Source organism: Heptranchias perlo, chromosome 5 (assembly GCF_035084215.1).
Source record: "Heptranchias perlo isolate sHepPer1 chromosome 5, sHepPer1.hap1, whole genome shotgun sequence".
Classification (NCBI taxonomy): Eukaryota; Metazoa; Chordata; class Chondrichthyes; order Hexanchiformes; family Hexanchidae; genus Heptranchias; species Heptranchias perlo.
In genome coordinates this window covers 67,793,644-67,812,755 of record NC_090329.1, presented here as the reverse complement: position 1 = coordinate 67,812,755, position 19,112 = coordinate 67,793,644, and the positions used below count along the sequence as shown (strand labels likewise).

The 19,112-nt window shown below is 42.7% G+C and overlaps 1 protein-coding gene across 9 annotated transcripts in view; it reads right to left on the bottom strand.

Annotated features, from left to right (window-relative positions):
* The window catches only part of LOC137321833 (protein 4.1-like), a 160,284-nt gene that overhangs the window by 66,628 nt on the left and 74,544 nt on the right, over positions 1 to 19,112 (bottom strand). For all 9 annotated transcript variants that reach the window (XM_067984547.1, XM_067984553.1, XM_067984546.1 and 6 more), the window contains exons 4-6: positions 6,959 to 7,063; positions 3,225 to 3,267; positions 624 to 699 (exon numbers count right to left, since the gene is read on the bottom strand). In XM_067984547.1, coding sequence (XP_067840648.1) covers positions 624 to 699; positions 3,225 to 3,267; positions 6,959 to 7,063 — 224 coding nt within the window. The remainder of the gene's footprint in view (positions 1 to 623; positions 700 to 3,224; positions 3,268 to 6,958; positions 7,064 to 19,112) is intronic.

Sequence of the window (19,112 nt, the reverse complement as noted above, 5' to 3'; positions counted from 1 at the left end):
ATTGTTCAGTCCCTTAGGCTGCTTTTGCAGGGGGCTGGAAGGTAGTGTTAGGCCACTTTCTAAAAAAAATTCCCCACCAGAATTTCAGGAGAGACTGTTTGGGTTGTTAGATCCCCAATTATTACTGTTGGTCACAGAACTGCTGAACATAGCTGAAATCACATCGAGTCAGTATGCTATTCTATGTATAGCCAAATTTCCCTCCCCATGAAACTCAAGTTATTAAGCCACAAAAAAAAGCTGCAAATGTGAACTAAAACAAAAATGCTGAAAATGCACAGAAGGTCCATCAGCATCTGTTAAGAGAATAAGCAGATTATCAGTGCAAGTTTTACACCAGAAACATTAACTTGTTTTTTCTCTATACAGACCTGCTATGCATTTTAACCGTTTTCTGTATTTACTTTGATATCAATCTATTTATTCTGCAGTTTTGTTAGTGTAGTTCCAATTTTCTTCATCTCAATGAAGTACAAGTTCCATTAAAAGTAACATTTTTATACTGACAGTTAAGTCTGTTGCTGTACTTTTTTTTAAATTAAAGCATAGATTGCAACTTTAGAAGATTAAATTTAGAAAATATTTTCACAAGAATTTGCTCATCTTATCTGAAACATTTATACCTTGTGATGTCTTCAGTCAGCTGTGAAGGATCAGGAGGATAGAATTTTACATTAAAGGAAAACTGCCAAGGACAACCTGCAATAAAATACAATTTATATTTTTAAAAGATATTTGAAAAAGAAAAATTAATAACTCTTTATGATTGCATTGCTCTGTCACTACACTAGACTAAAATTGTAGATATGCAGGGCTTCAGTAAATGTTTTAAGTTATTTTCTAAGCTAAGGAAAACAAACAGTAAAATCAAACATGAAAATTTACACCTGACAGCACTCAATACAAAAACAGAAATTATCTGCTTACATGGAACAAAGGAACATATATACACACAAACACACAGTAAAGCATCCCTTGTAAAGCATTCGATAAACTCCTGGCGGGTTTCCCAAACTAACTTTTTTCTATGAGAGTAATTTTCATTAATTTAACTAAACACTTGCTGCTTTCGCACTTTTCTTCCTGAGAAGTGGGATGATTCCAGCAGTCAACTACTTTATGGTGGTTCTCTCATCTTCCACCTATGAAAATATTATTCACATATCAATCAACTGAAAACAGATTAGGGAGAGGTTTGATCTCCATGAAGATGTTCTTTCTCTCCCTAAAAGTGCTACACCATCATTGCAAGTTATTTAAAAAGGGTAGTAGGCAGAAGGCTGGAAATTATAGGCCAGTTAGCTTAACATCTGTGGTGGGTAAAATTTTGGAGTCTATTATTAAGGAGACAGTAACGGAACATTTAGATAAGCATAATTTAATAGGACAAAGTCAGCATGGCTTTATGAAGGGGAAGTCATGTCTGACAAATTTGCTTGAGTTCTTCGAGGATATAACGTATAGGGTGGATAAAGGGGAACCAGTGGACGTAGTGTATTTAGACTTCCAGAAGGCATTCGACAAGGTGCCACATAAAAGATTATTACTTAAGATAAAAAATCACGGGATTGGGTGTAATATTCTGGCATGGGTGGAGGATTGGTTATCGAACAGGAAGCAGAGAGTTGGGATAAATGGTTCATTTTCGGACTGGCAACCAGTAACCAGTGGTGTTCCACAGGGGTCGGTGCTGGGTCCCCAACTCTTTACAATATTTATTAACGATTTGGAGGAGGGGACCGAGTGCAACATATCAAAATTTGCAGATGATACAAAGATGGGAGGGAAAGTAGAGAGTGAGGAGGACATAAAAAACCTGCAAGGGGATATAGACAGGCTGGGTGAGTGGGCGGAGATTTGGCAGATGCAATATAATATTGGAAAATGTGAGGTTATGCACTTTGGCAGGAAAAATCAGAGAGCAAGTTATTTTCTTAATGGCGAGAGACTGGAAAGTACTGCAGTACAAAGGGATCTGGGGGTCCTAGTGCAAGAAAATCAAAAAGTTGGTATGCAGGTGCAGCAGGTGATCAAGAAAGCCAACGGAATGTTGGCTTTTATTGCTAGGGGGATAGAATATAAAAACAAGGAGGTATTGCTGCAGTTATATAAGGTATTGGTGAGACCGCACCTGGAATACTGCATACAGTTTTGGTCTCCATACTTAAGAAAAGACATACTTGCTCTCGAGGCAGTACAAAGAAGGTTCACTCGGTTAATCCCGGGGATGAGGGGGCGGACATATGAGGAGAGGTTGAGTAGATTGGGACTCTACTCATTGGAGTTCAGAAGAATGAGAGGCGATCTTATTGAAACATATAAGATTGTGAAGGGTCTTGATCGGGTGGATGCAGTAAGGATGTTCCCAAAGATGGGTGAAACTAGAACTAGGGGGCATAATCTTAGAATAAGGGGCTGCTCTTTCAAAACTGAGATGAGGAGAAACTTCTTCACTCAGAGGGTGGTAGGTCTGTGGAATTTGCTGCCCCAGGAAGCTGTGGAAGCTACATCATTAAATAAATTTAAAACAGAAATAGACAGTTTCCTAGAAGTAAAGGGAATTAGGGGTTATGGGGAGCGGGCAGGAAATTGGACATGAAGCTGAGTTCGGATCGGTCAATGCCCTGTGGGTGGCGGAGAGGGCCCAGGGGCTATGTGGCCGGGTCCTGCTCCGACTTCTTGTGTTCTTTAGATTTGTGGTTGGGATCAGATCAGCCATGATCTTATTGAATGGCGGAGCAGGCTCGAGGGGCCGATTGGCCTACTCCTGCTCCAATTTCTTATGTTCTTATGTTCTTATCATGAGGCATTCCATCCAATGGCCTGCCCATAAACCAGCAAAGGTTTTCATACAGGGCACCCAATTTGAATGCAAGTTGAACTCAGCCTGAATGAATGGGAAGCTAATTCTCTAAACAACAAGCACAATTTCTGATATTATAGCGTAATTGCACTGGCAATTCTTGTTTTCTTGTGACAAAGATTGAAAATTGTTCTGAAAGACAAATTTTTACATTTGTTAAGTTTTCTTTCCTCTATAAACTTAAAAAGCACCTGTTCCAATGGCATGCGTTTTTTTTTTAAAAAATGAACTAAATGAATGCATCCAAAGTGTATTCAATACAATGAAAGATTATACACAATACAAAGATCAATAATATATACGTCCAAATTAATCTTTAATAGTTCTAGACATGCTATTGTTCAAGCAACAGTGCACTTACTTCGAATTTGCTTCTTTATTTCCTTTGCTGGGTCCAACCAATTCTATAAAGAGAGGTACAAAGTTGTACATCAGAACAAAACAAATGGAAATATACACCTCTTGTAACGGCTAAATCTAGACGAGCAAGGTTTTCAAGAAACTCTCAGCTCTGCACGTGGTATTCTCAATTTTTTGCGTGTTGACATATTCCACTTGTTATCTTCCAGCATTGTCACTGGGTATTTGTAGCAATTAAGCCAATGTACTTTAATTGTGCAATGGCTTTTTCATCATTTCAAATTATTTCCGCCACTACCGTTATCAGTGACGGATCTTCAACGAGCATTATTTCACCTTGGCTTAAAATACTTTCTCCAGACTTGAGCCAGGATTGCGCAAAAAATTGTAACTGTACTGCAGTTAATTTTTCAAAGTTCAAATTTCACACACCCATTATGTTTCACTGAAGTCCCAGTGATAGTAGTCCATTATATTTTCTCCTACCCAATGATTATAAATACAAGATCTCTGTTCCTGGAACATATTGTACTCAGAGCAGCACCATCTAAACGTTGACTTGAAAACTCCAAAAATGTCTTCGACCAAATAAAATGATACTTTAACAATACAATAATCCTAAAACTGCTGTATAATGGATTAGAGTGTGCAATTCCCTCATTTGGTTTCTTCAGAAATATTTCCTACACAGTTGTCAACTGATCTGGATTCAGCAACTTCCATCATTCATAACACTTTGCTGCTTGTTTAATCCCTATGCCTGACAAAATCTCATCATCAATATTAATTAGTAGGTACATCAGCCAACACAGAACAATTCACAAAACTGCTGCCTCCTGGGATCAACTATGATGGCCCCACTACTACACTGTTAAAGATCAGCCTTATGAAACACTCAAGGGCGCTTGGTATTCAGCTCACAAACTATCCAGCTGCAGTTGAGAAGAACAGCTGGCAGATAAATGGTTGGCAGTGATAACTGAGCAAGGACAGGAATAAATCATTAAGCATTCAGCAAAGCACAGGCTGGAGGTCAAAGATTTGTAGCATTTGAACATGGAGGCATCAACAGGCACAGCAGGGGAGGAAGCAGAAAAAACAGATCAAACTTGTGCCAAGAAGGAATAACAATAGTTTCCACAGATTAAGAATTAGTGCAAGGAAGACAAATACTTTTGAACTACATAGCAAATTCTTGTAACGCCTACAATTCAGGATAGCACATTTTTGAAGTCACACCACAGGGAAATAGCCAACGTGCATTTTTCTAACAATTTTGAAAGGCCACAATAAAATTTCAGTGAGTTGCCAATATTGAGGCTGTTTAAAACCAAGTAATATGCATTTTTTGTTTTGCTCTTTCAAGGTTCTATCTTAAAGCAGGATCACAAATAGAAAACTGCAGTATTTTCAGACTTCTGTTACATAGATGTAATTTATTATTGGGTCATAACCAGACTATCCACAAAGTTTGGAAGAACTACAGGCATAAGGTCTGACTGACACAAAGAATACATGGCATTAAATGGAAGAATTCAATGTTTGCAATATATGTATTCATGCAATATTTTTCAAGAAAGGACATTAGCAATTTTGGAACTTTGATTTTTCCCCACCTCTGCATTCACCACTCTTGATCTCCAATCCCACTGTGTATCTGTTATTAACAAGCACGTGCAATGGTAAAAATCACTGAACCTCAGGACTCCAAAAACAACTAAAATCGAGGGTAGCATCTGGAAAAAAGTTGTTTCCTAATCCCAGACACCAAAAGTTGCAAACATTGGAAAGATTACATACATATAACCTTTGCCAAAAAACTGGACACTGCTGTTGAGGAATTTAAGATAGAAAAAAAAGTACTCACTCTAAAAATACTTCTTCCCATTTTAATTTACTTTTTCAATCTATTTTATTCTGAAATAAGCCAAGAATTTGAAGATACTTTATGAAACCTTCATGTAGTATCTGGTCTGCTAAAATTATAAGTTTTAGATTAACAAATCTTCAAACATATCCGATCACAAGAAATTCAAAATCAAGTTATCTTCCAAATCAACACATGCAATAAATATAACATATACAAAGCAATTACTTTTTAAACAAAACGATCTCGTTTTTCAGTTGAATTCTCTTCCATTAATCCTGATGCAAGATAGCTCCATCCTCCCAACTGCAAAAATTACTTGGATGCAATCAAGCTCAAAAAGGCATCAAAAGCATAAAGCATCAAAGAGGAGCCCATTCAGCCCCACAAATCTGCTCTTTTTCCAGATCACATACAATCTGCTCCACAAAGGAGTCTACCCAATCAGGGGGGCTACAAGTGACTGTCATGCCACAGCACCGTGGAGCAAGAGCCTGACAAAGCCAGGGAAAAGAGGGGGGGGGGGGGGGGGGAAGAGGGAAAGAGTGAAGAGGGCTGAAGTGCAGAAGTTTTTATACATCTCCATTTGTCAAGGAGAGAGATCTCTTACAACCTTCAACAGAATAATCCAACTCCCTCAAATCTTGTCACATGCTTGTTCTTTGCCTGTCCTCCTCGCTGATGAATGAGTACCATGATAACCAGGTTTAGAAAGAGTTCAAGCAGCTTTAAACTTCTCCCCAATTCAAGCCAGGCAGTTAGCAGCCATGGTGACATGACGCAATAGTAAACTTTATAAGTATGCATGGTTCATCTCTACCACGTTTGTTACCTCCTCAAAAAATTCAACTAAATTCGTTAGACGTGACTTACCCTTTACAAATCCATGCTGGCTCTGTCTGATCAGCTTATATTTATCCAAATGCTCGTCACTCTGTCCCTAATAACAGATTCTCGTAACTTCCACACAACTGGTGTCAGACTAATAGGCCTATAATTTCCTAGTTGATCTCTCCGACCCTTCTAAAATAACAAAGTAACATTGGCAGTTTTCCAATCCAAGGGGACAATTCCTGAAGTGAGTGTTTTGGAAGTCCACGACTAACACATGGGGATTTGTCTCTAGTTTGGGGGGGAGGGGGGGGGGGGGGGGAGAAAAGGGGTCCAGAATGAGAGGAATAACCTTAAAATTAGAGCTAGGCCGTTCAAGGGTGATGTCAGAAAGCACTTCTTCACACAAAGGGTAGTGGAAATCTGGAACTCCCGCATCAAAAGCTGACGAGGCTAGGTCAATTGAAAATTTGAAAACGGAGATGGATGGATTTGTTAGGCAAGGGTATTAAAGGTTACAGAACCAATGTGGGTAGATGGAGTTAAGATACAGGTCAACCATGCTCTAACTGAGTGGCGGAACAGGCTCGAGGGGCTGAATGGCCTACTCCTGTTCCTATGTAACAGTCCACAAAAAGGTGACGATTGTTCCAAGAACTATAATGGTTCAATACTCAAAGCAAGGCTTTTTGCAACCTTACATTCAGGATCTGGGCTGCTTCAGCATAAACCTCATTAAAATACCTCAACTGAAGTTAAAAGATGGCCTCCGCAACTGAACAGCAGCTACCAGTGTTTTAAAATTAATTCTGGTGCCCCATTTGGGTACATAAAAATGTTTCCAAATTACAGCAATAATACTGTATTCCAAAATGACAAGAGTATAAGGAAAAGACGAGAGTAACAAACGTTTTGACAGAAGTTTTTGGTTTCTTGCCACTGACTGGAGTGCATTTTTGTTGTATTTAGAAACCCTCCCATTTTAACTATCACTGCAAAGAAGCCCTGAACAACTTTATTTAAATTCTCCATCTTACCTGTTCACTTGTAGTATCCCGAAAAGTAAGACCAAAATAATCCCTTTCTAACAGGTTGATTTGCTCACACACCCTGTCCAACATTATCTGGCCCTTGGCACGTTTCTGAAAAACAAAAGCCACATCAAATTTAGATTTTAACCTCAACATGCAAGACAAATCATGAAAATTCAAAGTAATACTGCATCTCAACTTAAAAGGGACATGTTTAAGTCACCAGCAAAACATCACTGAAAAAAATTTGACTGAACAGTCAAAGCCCCAGAAAAAAAATATTTTTAAACTATGCATACTTAACACCATAATTAAATGCAAAACTCATTTATTCCAAAAAACTTCCATATTCTTCAAAAACCATGTTTCTGCAATACGAGTCACCCATTCAAACCAAATCTCTGCTTCTTCCATATTGTTGTATTTGCATATACTGTCTCTAATCTTATGTCTGGATGCCCAACGAGATAATACATCCACAGGTTCACTAATGTCCTTTAGGGAAGGAAACCTGCCGTCATTACCCGGTCTGGCCCATACGTGACTCCAGACCCACAGCAATGTGGTTGATTCGTAATTGCCCTCTGAAATGGCAGTTGTAAAATCTCGCTGAATAAAGTCATAATAAGAATAAAATCGGACGGACCACCCACCATCGGTCCACTAGGCACCGGACACAACAAAGGCAAACCAAGCCCAGTCGACCCTGCAAAGTCCTCCTCACTAACATCTGGGGACTTGTGCCAAAATTGGGAGAGCTGTCCCAGAGACTAGTCAAGCAACAGCCTGACATAGCCATACTCTCAGAATCATACCTTTCAGCCAACGTCCCAGACTCTTCCATCACCATCCCTGGGAATGTCGTGTCCCGTCGGCAGGAAAGACCAACCAGAGGTGGCGGTACAGTGATATACAGTCAGGAGGGAGTGGCCCTGGGAGTCCTCAACATTGACTCCGGACCCCATGAAATCTCATGGCATCAGGTCAAACATGGGCAAGGAAACCTCTTGCTGATTACCACCGACCATCCTCCCTCAGCTGATGAATCGGTCCTCCTCCATGTTGAGCACCACTTGGAGGAAGCACTGAGGCTAGCAAGGGCACAGAATGTACTATGGGTGGGGGAACTTCAATGTCCATCACCAAGAATGGCTCGGTAGCACCACTACTGACCGAGCTGGCCGAGTCCTGAAGGACATAGCTGCCAGACTGGGCCTGCAGCAGGTAGTGAGCGAACCAACGAGAGAAAAACTTACTTGACCTCGTCCTCACCAATCTACTTGTCGCAGATGCATCTGTCCATGACAGTATTGGTAGGAGTGACCACCGCACAGTCCTTGTGGAGACTAAGTCCCGTCTTCGCACCGAGGACACCATCTGACATGTTGTGTGGCACTATCACCATGCTAAATGGGATAGATTCAGAACAGATCTAGCAGCTCAAAACTGGGCATCCATGAGGCACTATGGGCCATCACCAGCACAATCTGTAACCACATGGCCCGGCATATTCCTCACTCTATCATTACCAAAAAGCCAGGGGATCAACCCTGGTTCAAAGAGGAGTGTAGAAGAGCTTGCCAGGAGCAGCACCAGGCATACCTAAAAATGACATGCCAACCTGGTGAAGCTACAACTCAGGACTACATGCATGCTAAACAGCAGAAGCAACATGCTATAGACAGAGCTAAGCGATTCCACAACCAACAGATCAGATCAAAGCTCTGCAGTCCTGCCACATCCAGTCGTGAATGGTGGTGGACAATTAAACAACTAACGGGAGGAGGAGGCTCTGCAAACATCCCCATTCTCAATGATGGCTGAGTCCAGCACGTGAGTGCAAAAGACAACGCTGAAGCGTTTGCAACCACCTTCAGCCAGATGTGCCGAGTGGACGATCCATCTCGGCCTCCTCCCAACATCGCCACCATCACAGAAGCCAATCTTCAGCCAATTCGATTCACTCCACGCGATATCAAGAAACGGTTGAGTGCACTGGATACAGCAAAGGCTATGGGCCCCGACAACATTCTGGCTGTGGTGCTGAAGACTTGTGCTCCAGAACTAGCTGCGCCTCTAGTCAAGCTGTTCCAGTACAGCTACAACACTGGCATCTACCCGACTATGTGGAAAATTGCCCAGGTATGTCCTGTCCACAAAAAAAAAGGACAAATCCAATCCGGCCAATTACCGCCCCATCAGTCTACTCTCAATCATCAGCAAAGTGAGGGAAGGTGTCGTTGACAGTGCTATCAAGTGGCACTTACTCACCAATAACCTGCTCACCGATGCTCAGTTTGGGTTCCGCCAGGACCACTTGGCTCCAGACCTCATTACAGCCTTGGTCCAAACATGGACAAAAGAGCTGAATTCCAGAGGTGAGGTGAGAATGACTGTCCTTGACATAAAGGCAGCATTTGACCGAGTGTGGCACCAAGGAGCCCTAGTAAAATTGAAGTCAATGGGAATCAGGGGGGAAACTCTCCAGTGACTGGAGTCATACCTAGCACAAAGGAAGATGGTAGCGGTTGTTGGAGGCCAATCATCTCAGCCCCAGGACATTGCTGCAAGAGTTCCTCAGGGCAGTGTCCTAGGCCCAACCATCTTCAGCTGCTTCATCAATGACCTTCCCTCCATCATAAGGTCAGAAATAGTGATGTTCGCTGATGACTGCATGGTGTTCAGTTCCATTCGCAACCCCTCAGATAATGAAGCAGTCCGTACCCGCATGCAGTAAGACCTGGACAACATCCAGGCTTGGGCTCATAAGTGGCAAGTAACATTCACGCCAGATAAGTGCCAGGAAATGACCACCTCCAACAAGAGAGAGTCTAACCACCTCTCCTTGACATTCAACGGCATTACCATCGCCAAATCCTCCACCATCAACATCTTGGGGGTCACCATTGAACAGAAACTTAACTGGACCAGCCACATAAATATTGTGGCTACAAGAGCAGGTCAGAGGCTGGGTATTCTGCAGCGAGTGACTCACCTCCTGACTCCCCAAAGCCTTTCCACCATCAACAAGGCACAAGTCGGGAGGTGTGATGGAATACTCTCCACATGCCTGGTTGAGTGCAGCTCCAACACCACTCAAGCAGCTCGACACCATCCAGGACAAAGCAGCCCGCTTGATTGGCACCCCATCCACCACCCTAAACATTCACTCCCTTCACCACCGGTGCACTGTGGCTGCAGTGTGTACCATCCACAGGATGCACTGCAGCAACTCGCCAAGGCTTCTTTGACAGCACCTCCCAAACCTGCGACCTCTACCACCTCGAAGGACAAGGGCAGCAAGCATATGGGAATAACACCACCCGCACGTTCCCCTCCAAGTCACACACCACCCCAATTTGGAAATATATCGCCGTTCCTTCATCGTCGCTGGGTCAAAATCCTGGAACTCCCTTCCTAATAGCACTGTGGGATTACCTTCACCACATGGACTGCAGCGGTTCAAGAAGGCAGCTCACCACCACCTTCTCAAGGGCAATTAGGGATGGGCAATAAATGCTGGCCTCACCATGATGCCCACACCCCATGAACGAATAAAAAAAAACATAAAATCAGCCCTGAAATTTCCAAAGTTTATGAACAAATTCAAAATTAATTTCGTGATGGAAAATTTACTAGAAAAGTTACATGAAACCTAAAAAAAGTTACATTAAACAAAGAAGCATAATGCACGATCAGGAATTGCCATTCTACGCTCAACACAAGCAAAGTTAAAAAAAAGTAAAATACTGCGGATGCTGTAAATCTGTAATAAAAACAGAAAACGCTGGAAACACTCAGCGGATCAGACAGCATCTGTGGAGAGAGAAACAGAGTTAATGTTTCAGGTCGATGATCATTCATCAGAACTGGAAGATGCTCGTAATGAACAGTTTTAAGCAAATACAGAGCCAGGGAAAGAACAAAGGGGAAAAGGTCTGTGATGGGTGAAGGGCATGAATGCTTAAGTGACAAACAGGATGATGGTGCAAGGCTGAAGGAGATGATAATTCTGTAACCATTTACACCTCTTCTGGACCTATCCTTTGTTTCCATGTTTCTCCCATTATCACCTGCTTTTTCCTTGCATCATCATCATCCCTTTTGTCATTTAATCACTCCTGCCCTCCACCCTATCATTAAATCATAGAAAGGTTACAGCACGCAAGGAGGCCATTTGGCCCAGAGTCCGTGTAATTTGCCTTTTCTTACATGAATCAAACTACGTCGTTCTTGTATCATTGCTGACAGCTCATTACTTTTCTTATCTATCCAATTTACTTTCTCTATGCGTCTCCAAACCCACTTCTCAAACCTCTGAAGAGGGCTGACCTCTTTCCTCAGTATCCATGTTTCAGCACCATACACCATATCAAACTCTTCACTAATATTTTCTTCAGTTCTCTATTCAGTTGTCCAGTCAATAGCCTCTTTTTATTAAATGCAACTTTTCCCATTGTAATCATAGTTCTCGCCACCTTGGCACATCTGCCATCTTCAGTCATTATACTTCAGGTACTTAAATTGTCTCACCTGATCCAGTTGTTCCTCATTTATTAAAATGCTCTCTATTTCACCAATATTCCTCGAAACAGTCACAGCTTTCACTTTACCCACAATGATTTTCAAACTGCAGCATACAGGCTGCCAACAACTGCAGTCCATTCATGGTACTTGACTCGATTATACTACTGGCAACTTATTCTAGAAGTTAATCAGCCTGTAAGTATTCTTTTCTCCAAGATTCGTTTTAAATATGCCCTCCACTGATGTCTTCACCTGGTTGACGTAAAATTCCAGGTTCACTATCTATTCCCTTTAATAATTAACAATGTTACTAATCTAGCTCTCACTATACACTTTCTTTTTTCTTGTCCATAAACAGTTTATTGCTTCTGGATTATACATAGGATTTCCACTATACATCAGTCACTTGACAGGGCGATTAACATCAGTCATCTCAGACATTTTCACAAGACTAAATTACCAAACAGATTTATTTACTGAGCACTTACAGAAGCACGCAATAACAGTTACTTGTCGAGGACAGTCGAAAATACACATTAGTTTTGGACTAGTTTATGAAATAAACCAGTCACTTAAATTCCTTTGATTGGCTCTCTTTGCAGAGAGTTTTCTTTTAAAACAAAAAATGAATAATACTTCACAGAAGGGAAGCAGTCACCCAATCGCTCGGGTATAGACTCAGAATTACGTATGGTAAGCCCACCTTTGGAGCCAAGTCTTGCCTTCCATCTCTTTTGTAGGCATGTCAAAAAACCTGATCTAACTGGAACATTCAAAATGTTGGATTATTATATTGATAAAACCCCATGAAATATAAAGCATTTTCTGGATACAAGAATCCAACTTTCTTTGAGAAGTCAGTCTGCTCGACAACTGTAATTTATTCCAACAATGGTTAGCAATCTCACCTGGAATTTTACCTGGAACAACATACACAAAGGCATGCCAATAGCCAACTGTAGTCTTCGATTAATTGGCATTGGTAGCAGGGCTATTCCGATTAAATGATAACAAATAATAGCCTGGTGATGCACCTTAATTGTTTCTATGCACTTAGAATCATAGAAGTTTACGGCACAGAAAGAGGCAATTTGGTCCATCGTGTCTGTGCCGGTTGAAAAAGCTATCCAGCCTAATCCCACTTTCCAGCCCTTGGTCAGTAGCCTTGTAGATTATGGCACTACAAGTGCATATCCAAGTACTTTTTAAAATGTGGAGGGTTTCTGCCTGTACTACTCTTTCAGGCAGTGAGTTCGAGACTCCCACCACCCTCTGCGTGAAAAAAATTTCTCCTCAAGTCCCCTCTAATACTTCTACCAATTACTTTAAATCTACGCCCCCGCCCTAGTAATTGACCGCTCTGCTAAGGGAAATAGGTCCTTCCTATCCACTCTACCTCGGCCCCTCATAATTTTATACATCTCAATTAAATCTCCCCTCAGCCCCCTCTGTTCCAAAGAAAACAACCCTAGCCTATCCAATCTTTCCTCGTAGCTAAAATTCTCCAGTCCTGGCAACATCCTCTTAAATCTCCTGTGTACCCCCTCCAGTGCAATCACATCTTTCCTGTAATGTGGTGACCAGAACTGTATGCAGTACTCTAGCAGGTATGGTAGCATAATGGTTACGTTACTGGACTAGTAACCCAGAGGCCTAGACGAATAATCCGGAATCATGAGTTCAAATCCCGCCATGGCAGCTGGGGAATTTAAATTCAATTAAATAAAAACCTGGAATAAAAAAAAACTAGTATATGCGACTCCAAACACACAGCAACGTGGTTGATTCTGAATCGCCCTCAAATGGCCTAGCAAGCCTCTCAGTTGTACAATCTCGCTACGAAAATTCATAGTAAGACTAAAACTGGACGGACCACCCGGCATCGAGCCACTAGGCACCGGACACAACAAAGGCAAACCAAGCCCAGTCGACCCTGCAAAATCCTCCTCACTAACGTGCCAAAATTAGGAGAGCTGTCCCACAGACAAGTCAAGCAACAGCCTGACATAGCCACATTCACAGAATCATACCTTTCAGCCAACTCTTCCAGCCCAGAGGTGACAGTACAGTGATATACAGTTAGGAGGGGGTGGCCCTGGGAGTCCTCAACATTGACTCCAGACCCCACGAAATCTCATGGCATCAGGTCAAACACGGGCAAGGAAACCTCCTGCTGATTACCTCCTACCGCACTCCCCCAGTTGATGAATCAGTCCTCCTCCATGTTGAGCACCACTTGGAGGAAGCACAGGGCACAGAATGTACTCTGGGTGGGGGACTTCAATGTCCATCACCAAGAGTGGCTCGGTTGCACCACTACTGACCGAGTCCTGAAGGACATAGCTGCCAGACTGGGCCTGCGGCAGGTGGTGAGCGAACCAACACGAGGGAAAAACCTACTTGACCTCGTCCTCACCAATCTACTTGTCGCAGATGCATCTGTCCATGAGAGTATTGGTAGGAGTAACCAGCGCACATTCCTTGTGGAGACGAAGTCCCGTCTTCACACCGAGGACACCATCCAACGTGTAGTGTGGCACTATCACCGTGCTAAATGGCATAGATTCTGAACAGATCTAGCAGCTCAAAACTGGGCATCCATGAGGCGCTGTGGGCCATCAGCAGCAGGTATAGACAGAGCTAAGCGATTCCACAACCAATGGATCAGATCAACGCTCTGCAGTCCTGTCACATCCAGTTATGAATGGTGGTGGACAATTAAGCTGGATTGTATTCTAGCACAATCTGTAACCTCATGGCCTGGCATATCCCTCACTCTACCATTACCAACAAGCCAAGTGATCAACCCTGGTTCTAAGAGAAGCTTGCCGGGAGCAGCACCAGGCATACCTAAAAATGACGTTCCAACCTGGTGAAACTACAACACAGGACAACATGCATGCTAAACAGCGGAAGTAACATGCTATCGACAGAGCTAAGCGATTCCACAACCAACAGATCAGATCAAAGCTCTGAAGTTCTGCCACATCCAGTCATGAATGGTGGTGGACAATTAAGCAACTAAAAGGAGGAGGAGGCTCTGTAAACATCCCCAACCTCAATGATGGCAGAGTTCAGCACGTGAGTGCAAAAGACAAGGTTGAAGTGTCTGCAACTATCTTCAGCCAGAAGTGCTGAGTAGATGATCTATCTCTGCCTCCTCCCGATATCCCCACCATCACAGAAGCCAGTCTTCAGCCAATTCAAATTCACTCCAAGAAACAGCTGAGTGCACTGGATACAACAAAGACTATAGTCCCCGACAACATCCCGGCTTTAGCGCTGAAGACTTGTGCTCCAGAACTAGCCGTGCCTCTAGCCAAACTGTTCCAGTACAGCTACAACACTGGCATCTACCCGACAATGTGGAAAATTGCCCAGGTATGTCCTGTCCACAAAAAGCAGGACAAATCCAATCTGGCCAATTACCACCCCATCAGTCTACTCTCAATCATCAGCAAAGCGAGGGAAGGTGTCGTGGACAGTGCTATCAAGCAGCACTTACTCACCAATAACCTGCGCACCGATGCTCAGTTTGGGTTCCGCCAGGACCACTTGGCTCCAGACCTCATTACAGCCTTGGTCCAAACATGGACAAAAGAGCTGAATTCCAGAGGTGAGGTGAGAGTGACTGCCCTTGACATCAAGGCAGCATTTGACAGAGTATGGCACCAAGGAGCCCTAGTAAAATTGAAGTCAATGGGAATTGGGGGAAAACTCTCCAGTGACTGGAGTCGTACCTCGTACAAAGGAAGATGGTAGTGGTTGTTGGAGGCCAATCATCTCAGCCCCAGGACATTGCTGCAGGAGTTCCTCAGGGCAGTGTCCTAGGCCCAAACATCTTCAGCTGCTTCATTCCCTCCATCATAAGGTCAGAAATGGGGATGTTCATTGATGATTGCATGGTGTTCAGTTCCATTCGCAAACCTTCAGATAATGAAGCAGTCCGTGCCCGCATGCAGCAAGACCTGGACAACATCAAAGCTTGGGCTGATAAGTGGCAACTAACATTCACACCAGACAAGTGCCAGGCAATGACTATCTCCAAGAGAGAGTCTAACCACCTCCCCATGACATTTAATGGCATTACTATCGCCAAATCACCCATCAACATCCTGGGGGTCACCATTGAACAGAAGCTTAACTGGACCAGCCACATAAATACTGTGGCAACAAGAGCAGGTCAAAGGCTGGGTATTCTGCGCCAAGTGACTCACCTCCTGACTCCCCAAAGCCTTTCCACCATCTACAAGGCACAAGTCAGGAGTATGATGGAATACTCTCCACTTGTCTGGATAAGTGCAGCTCCAACAACACTCAAGAAGCTCGACACCATCCAGGACAAAGCAGCCCACTTGATTGGCACTCCATCAACCACCCTAAACATTCACTCCCTTCACCATCGGCGCACCGTGGCTGCAGTATGTACCATCCACAGAACGCACTGCAGCAACTCGCCAAGGCTTCTCTTCAACAGCACCTCCCAAACCCGCGACATCTACCACCTGGAAGGACAAGGGCAGCAGGCATATGGGAACACCACCTGCATGTTCCCCTCCAAGTCACACACCATCCCAACTTGGAAATATATCGCCGTTCCTTCATCGTCGCTGGGTCAAAATCCTGCAACTACCTACCTAACAGCACTGTGGGAGGACCTTCACCACACGGATTGCAGTGGTTCAATAAGGCGGCTCATCACCGCCTTCAATAGGGCAATTAGGGATGAGCAATAAATGCTGGCATTGCCAGCGACGCCCACATCCCATGAATGAATAATCAGAAAAAAAGCTGTGGCTTAACTAGTGCTTTTTTTTTAAAAAACAGTTCTAGCATAACCTCCCTGCTCTTATATTCCCTGCCTCGTCTAATAAAGGAAAGCATCTCGTATACCTTCTTAACCGCCTTATCTATCTGTCCTGCCACGCCTCTCAGTATCCTCTCATTTATTGTGTATTCCCTTGCCTTGTTCGCCTTCCCCAAATGCATTACTTCACACTTCTCCAGATTAAATTCCATTTGTCGTTTTTCTGCAAACCTGACCAGTCGATTGATATCTTCCTGCAGTCTGTAGCTTTCCTCCTCACTATCAAACACACGACCAATTTTTGTATCCTCTGCAAACTTCACAATTATGCCCTCTACATTTAAGTCTAAATGTGTCATTTGGTGATTGATGTAATCATTTGCAACTGGATAAACAGTTAATACTGGCTGGACTGGCTTTTTTCCTTGTATACTTCATGCAGAGGCAAAAGAATAGTTGCCATTCGCCCAACATGCAGTTGCAGAAGCCATTTTAAGGGTGGTACCTTTCTTAAAAGGATCTATTTTTAAGCTAAGAAACAATAGTGAGAGAAAATCCATAAAGAAATGTTGAGATACCCTTTACATAACAATCCCTAATCAGTCACAGTTTTCCTGTAACCTCTTCTGCACTAGACTATTGTAATTATGGTTCTCAACCTTTTCTCTTAGCTCATCCTATTTACACACATACCCTGTTACTGTTCTCTGTGTAGCTTTCTTTTGAAGAGCGGCTGCCAGAATTGCGCACTGTAAACTGACCAATGCAATGTAACGTATCAGCATGACCTCTGTGGACTTGTATTCTACTGTTGTGACTTTGTATCCCAGCTTCCACAAGTTTTTAAAAAAATGCTTCTCAATATTGAAAGTGATGAGTCTACTCTCATTCCCAGGAGCCTTTCATGAATGTGGCATGCCCCTTGCACTAACATCTCAACTCAAGAATCCTAATCCTGGGTATGATCAGCGACAGGCTTCAGACATTTGAGTGATACCTATACATTAAAAAAAGACTCCAATCTCTCTAACCTATCCACAATCGTGCACACTAACTTAGGTTGCCACATTAACCTATTTGTATCAGGCAAACACAATGAAAATGAATGTATTGCCATCTGTTCTTGCTATTTCAAATGCTACCCATTAAGTTTCTACTTCAGCAATTCTTCGACATGCAAATCTTCAAGCTCCGATGGAGTATGCTTCAGGTACCTGAAGCATCCCAAATTCAAGGGAGGACCAAGCCTCATGAAATTTAGACATTTACTACAGGCCACCTGAGCCTTCAGGAATTGTGATCTGGAATATGCTCCCCCCATCTCTCCAACAAAAAATTATGGTTGTGTATAGAAGTTGAAATAACACTCAGCTCCCAGAAGCATCTCATAGCTGCACTAACAGTTCTGAAAGAGGCCTGCTTCTTGCTGAAAATGCCACAAGGTCTGTCTCTCTCTTCAAAACAAAGAAGAGTGCTCAGCTCCCAGGATCTAAAGATTCAAAATCTGGCATGAGAGAAGTAGCCACCTTGTTAGGCCAGCTCTTGCACAGAGAAAATTAAAAAAAACACTTCCATTTATACAGCGCCTTTCAGGACCTCAGGACTTCAGCAAGATATTTACCTTCTAGTAGCTATATAACAAATTCCACTTCATCTAACTATTCTACTTCTGGTACCTTCGAATCATGCACTTCCTCCAAGACCTAATGCTGCTCCACAAATTCCAATCTGAGAAAAACCTATCAAAATCAAAAGCCTCATAAAAGTTATACTTATCTCCACATTGGATAACTGCAGAAAACCCAAAGGAGATCTGCAAGCAAGTCTTAGGTTGCCAGTTAACAGAGGAACAGTATGGACGGGGTGGAAGGAGAGGGGTTTGGAAATAAACCTTCAATGGATAGATCATTCCTTGACAGGAGAATGTGAAGCCAAATAGGCATACCTTTTAGTCCTGCCCCCAGAGCCAATTATTCTGGACAATCGTCCTAAATGCAACAAAGCTGATAACCAGAAATGCATCTGAATGCATGAAACTTCTGTAACCAGTACATCTTCAACAACGAAGGCATTATAGTACTGATTTATGAAATTCTGCTCCTTGAAAAGAGCCTCCCCCACCAGCAACACACTCCCTCTGAATTCTGCCATGTACTGCTGGTGGGTGAGGCTCTGTACCAGAAGCACAAATTCATAAAATCAGCCTTTATGTGTGAAATGAAATATTGCTTGATTTGAGATGCCTTGCTCAGCTGGATGCAGAGTGGACCCAGCTAATTGTACTATCTTTGTTTTATCCTACTATGACCAGTTCTCTACTTGAACTTAGCAATGTCAAGCTGAAGGCAGCACATGATCCACATCATATAATGATCCATGTCAATATCGTACAGATTACTGGGGTTTGAACATTTTCCTGAATTTTTCTCCTCCTGTAACATTTACAATTGACCATAAAGGTTTGCCTTTAATTTAAAATTTAACAAAAATTACCAATTAAATATAGCAAAAGTTGCATCCTATGCACTATGGGAATGTCTTACTTAAGGGGATGGGGGGTGGGGGAGAAGAGTAAGGTTTCAATAACATAGCACAATTGACTGTCGAAGTCTAGCTACAAAGAAAATCCAAACTTTTCATGAGCTGAGAATGAGTGACCAGCAAACATTTTGCAAAATAAGAAGTCTGTTCATGGTGGTAGGATTGATTGTTCATTAGCTGTGTGAAGAGGACCAAAGGTTCAGTCCAAGTTTTGTTTGATATGGTGGGGGAGGGGAAATTAATCAAAAATCCTCATGGCTGTTTGAACAACTTCAGAATTTCACT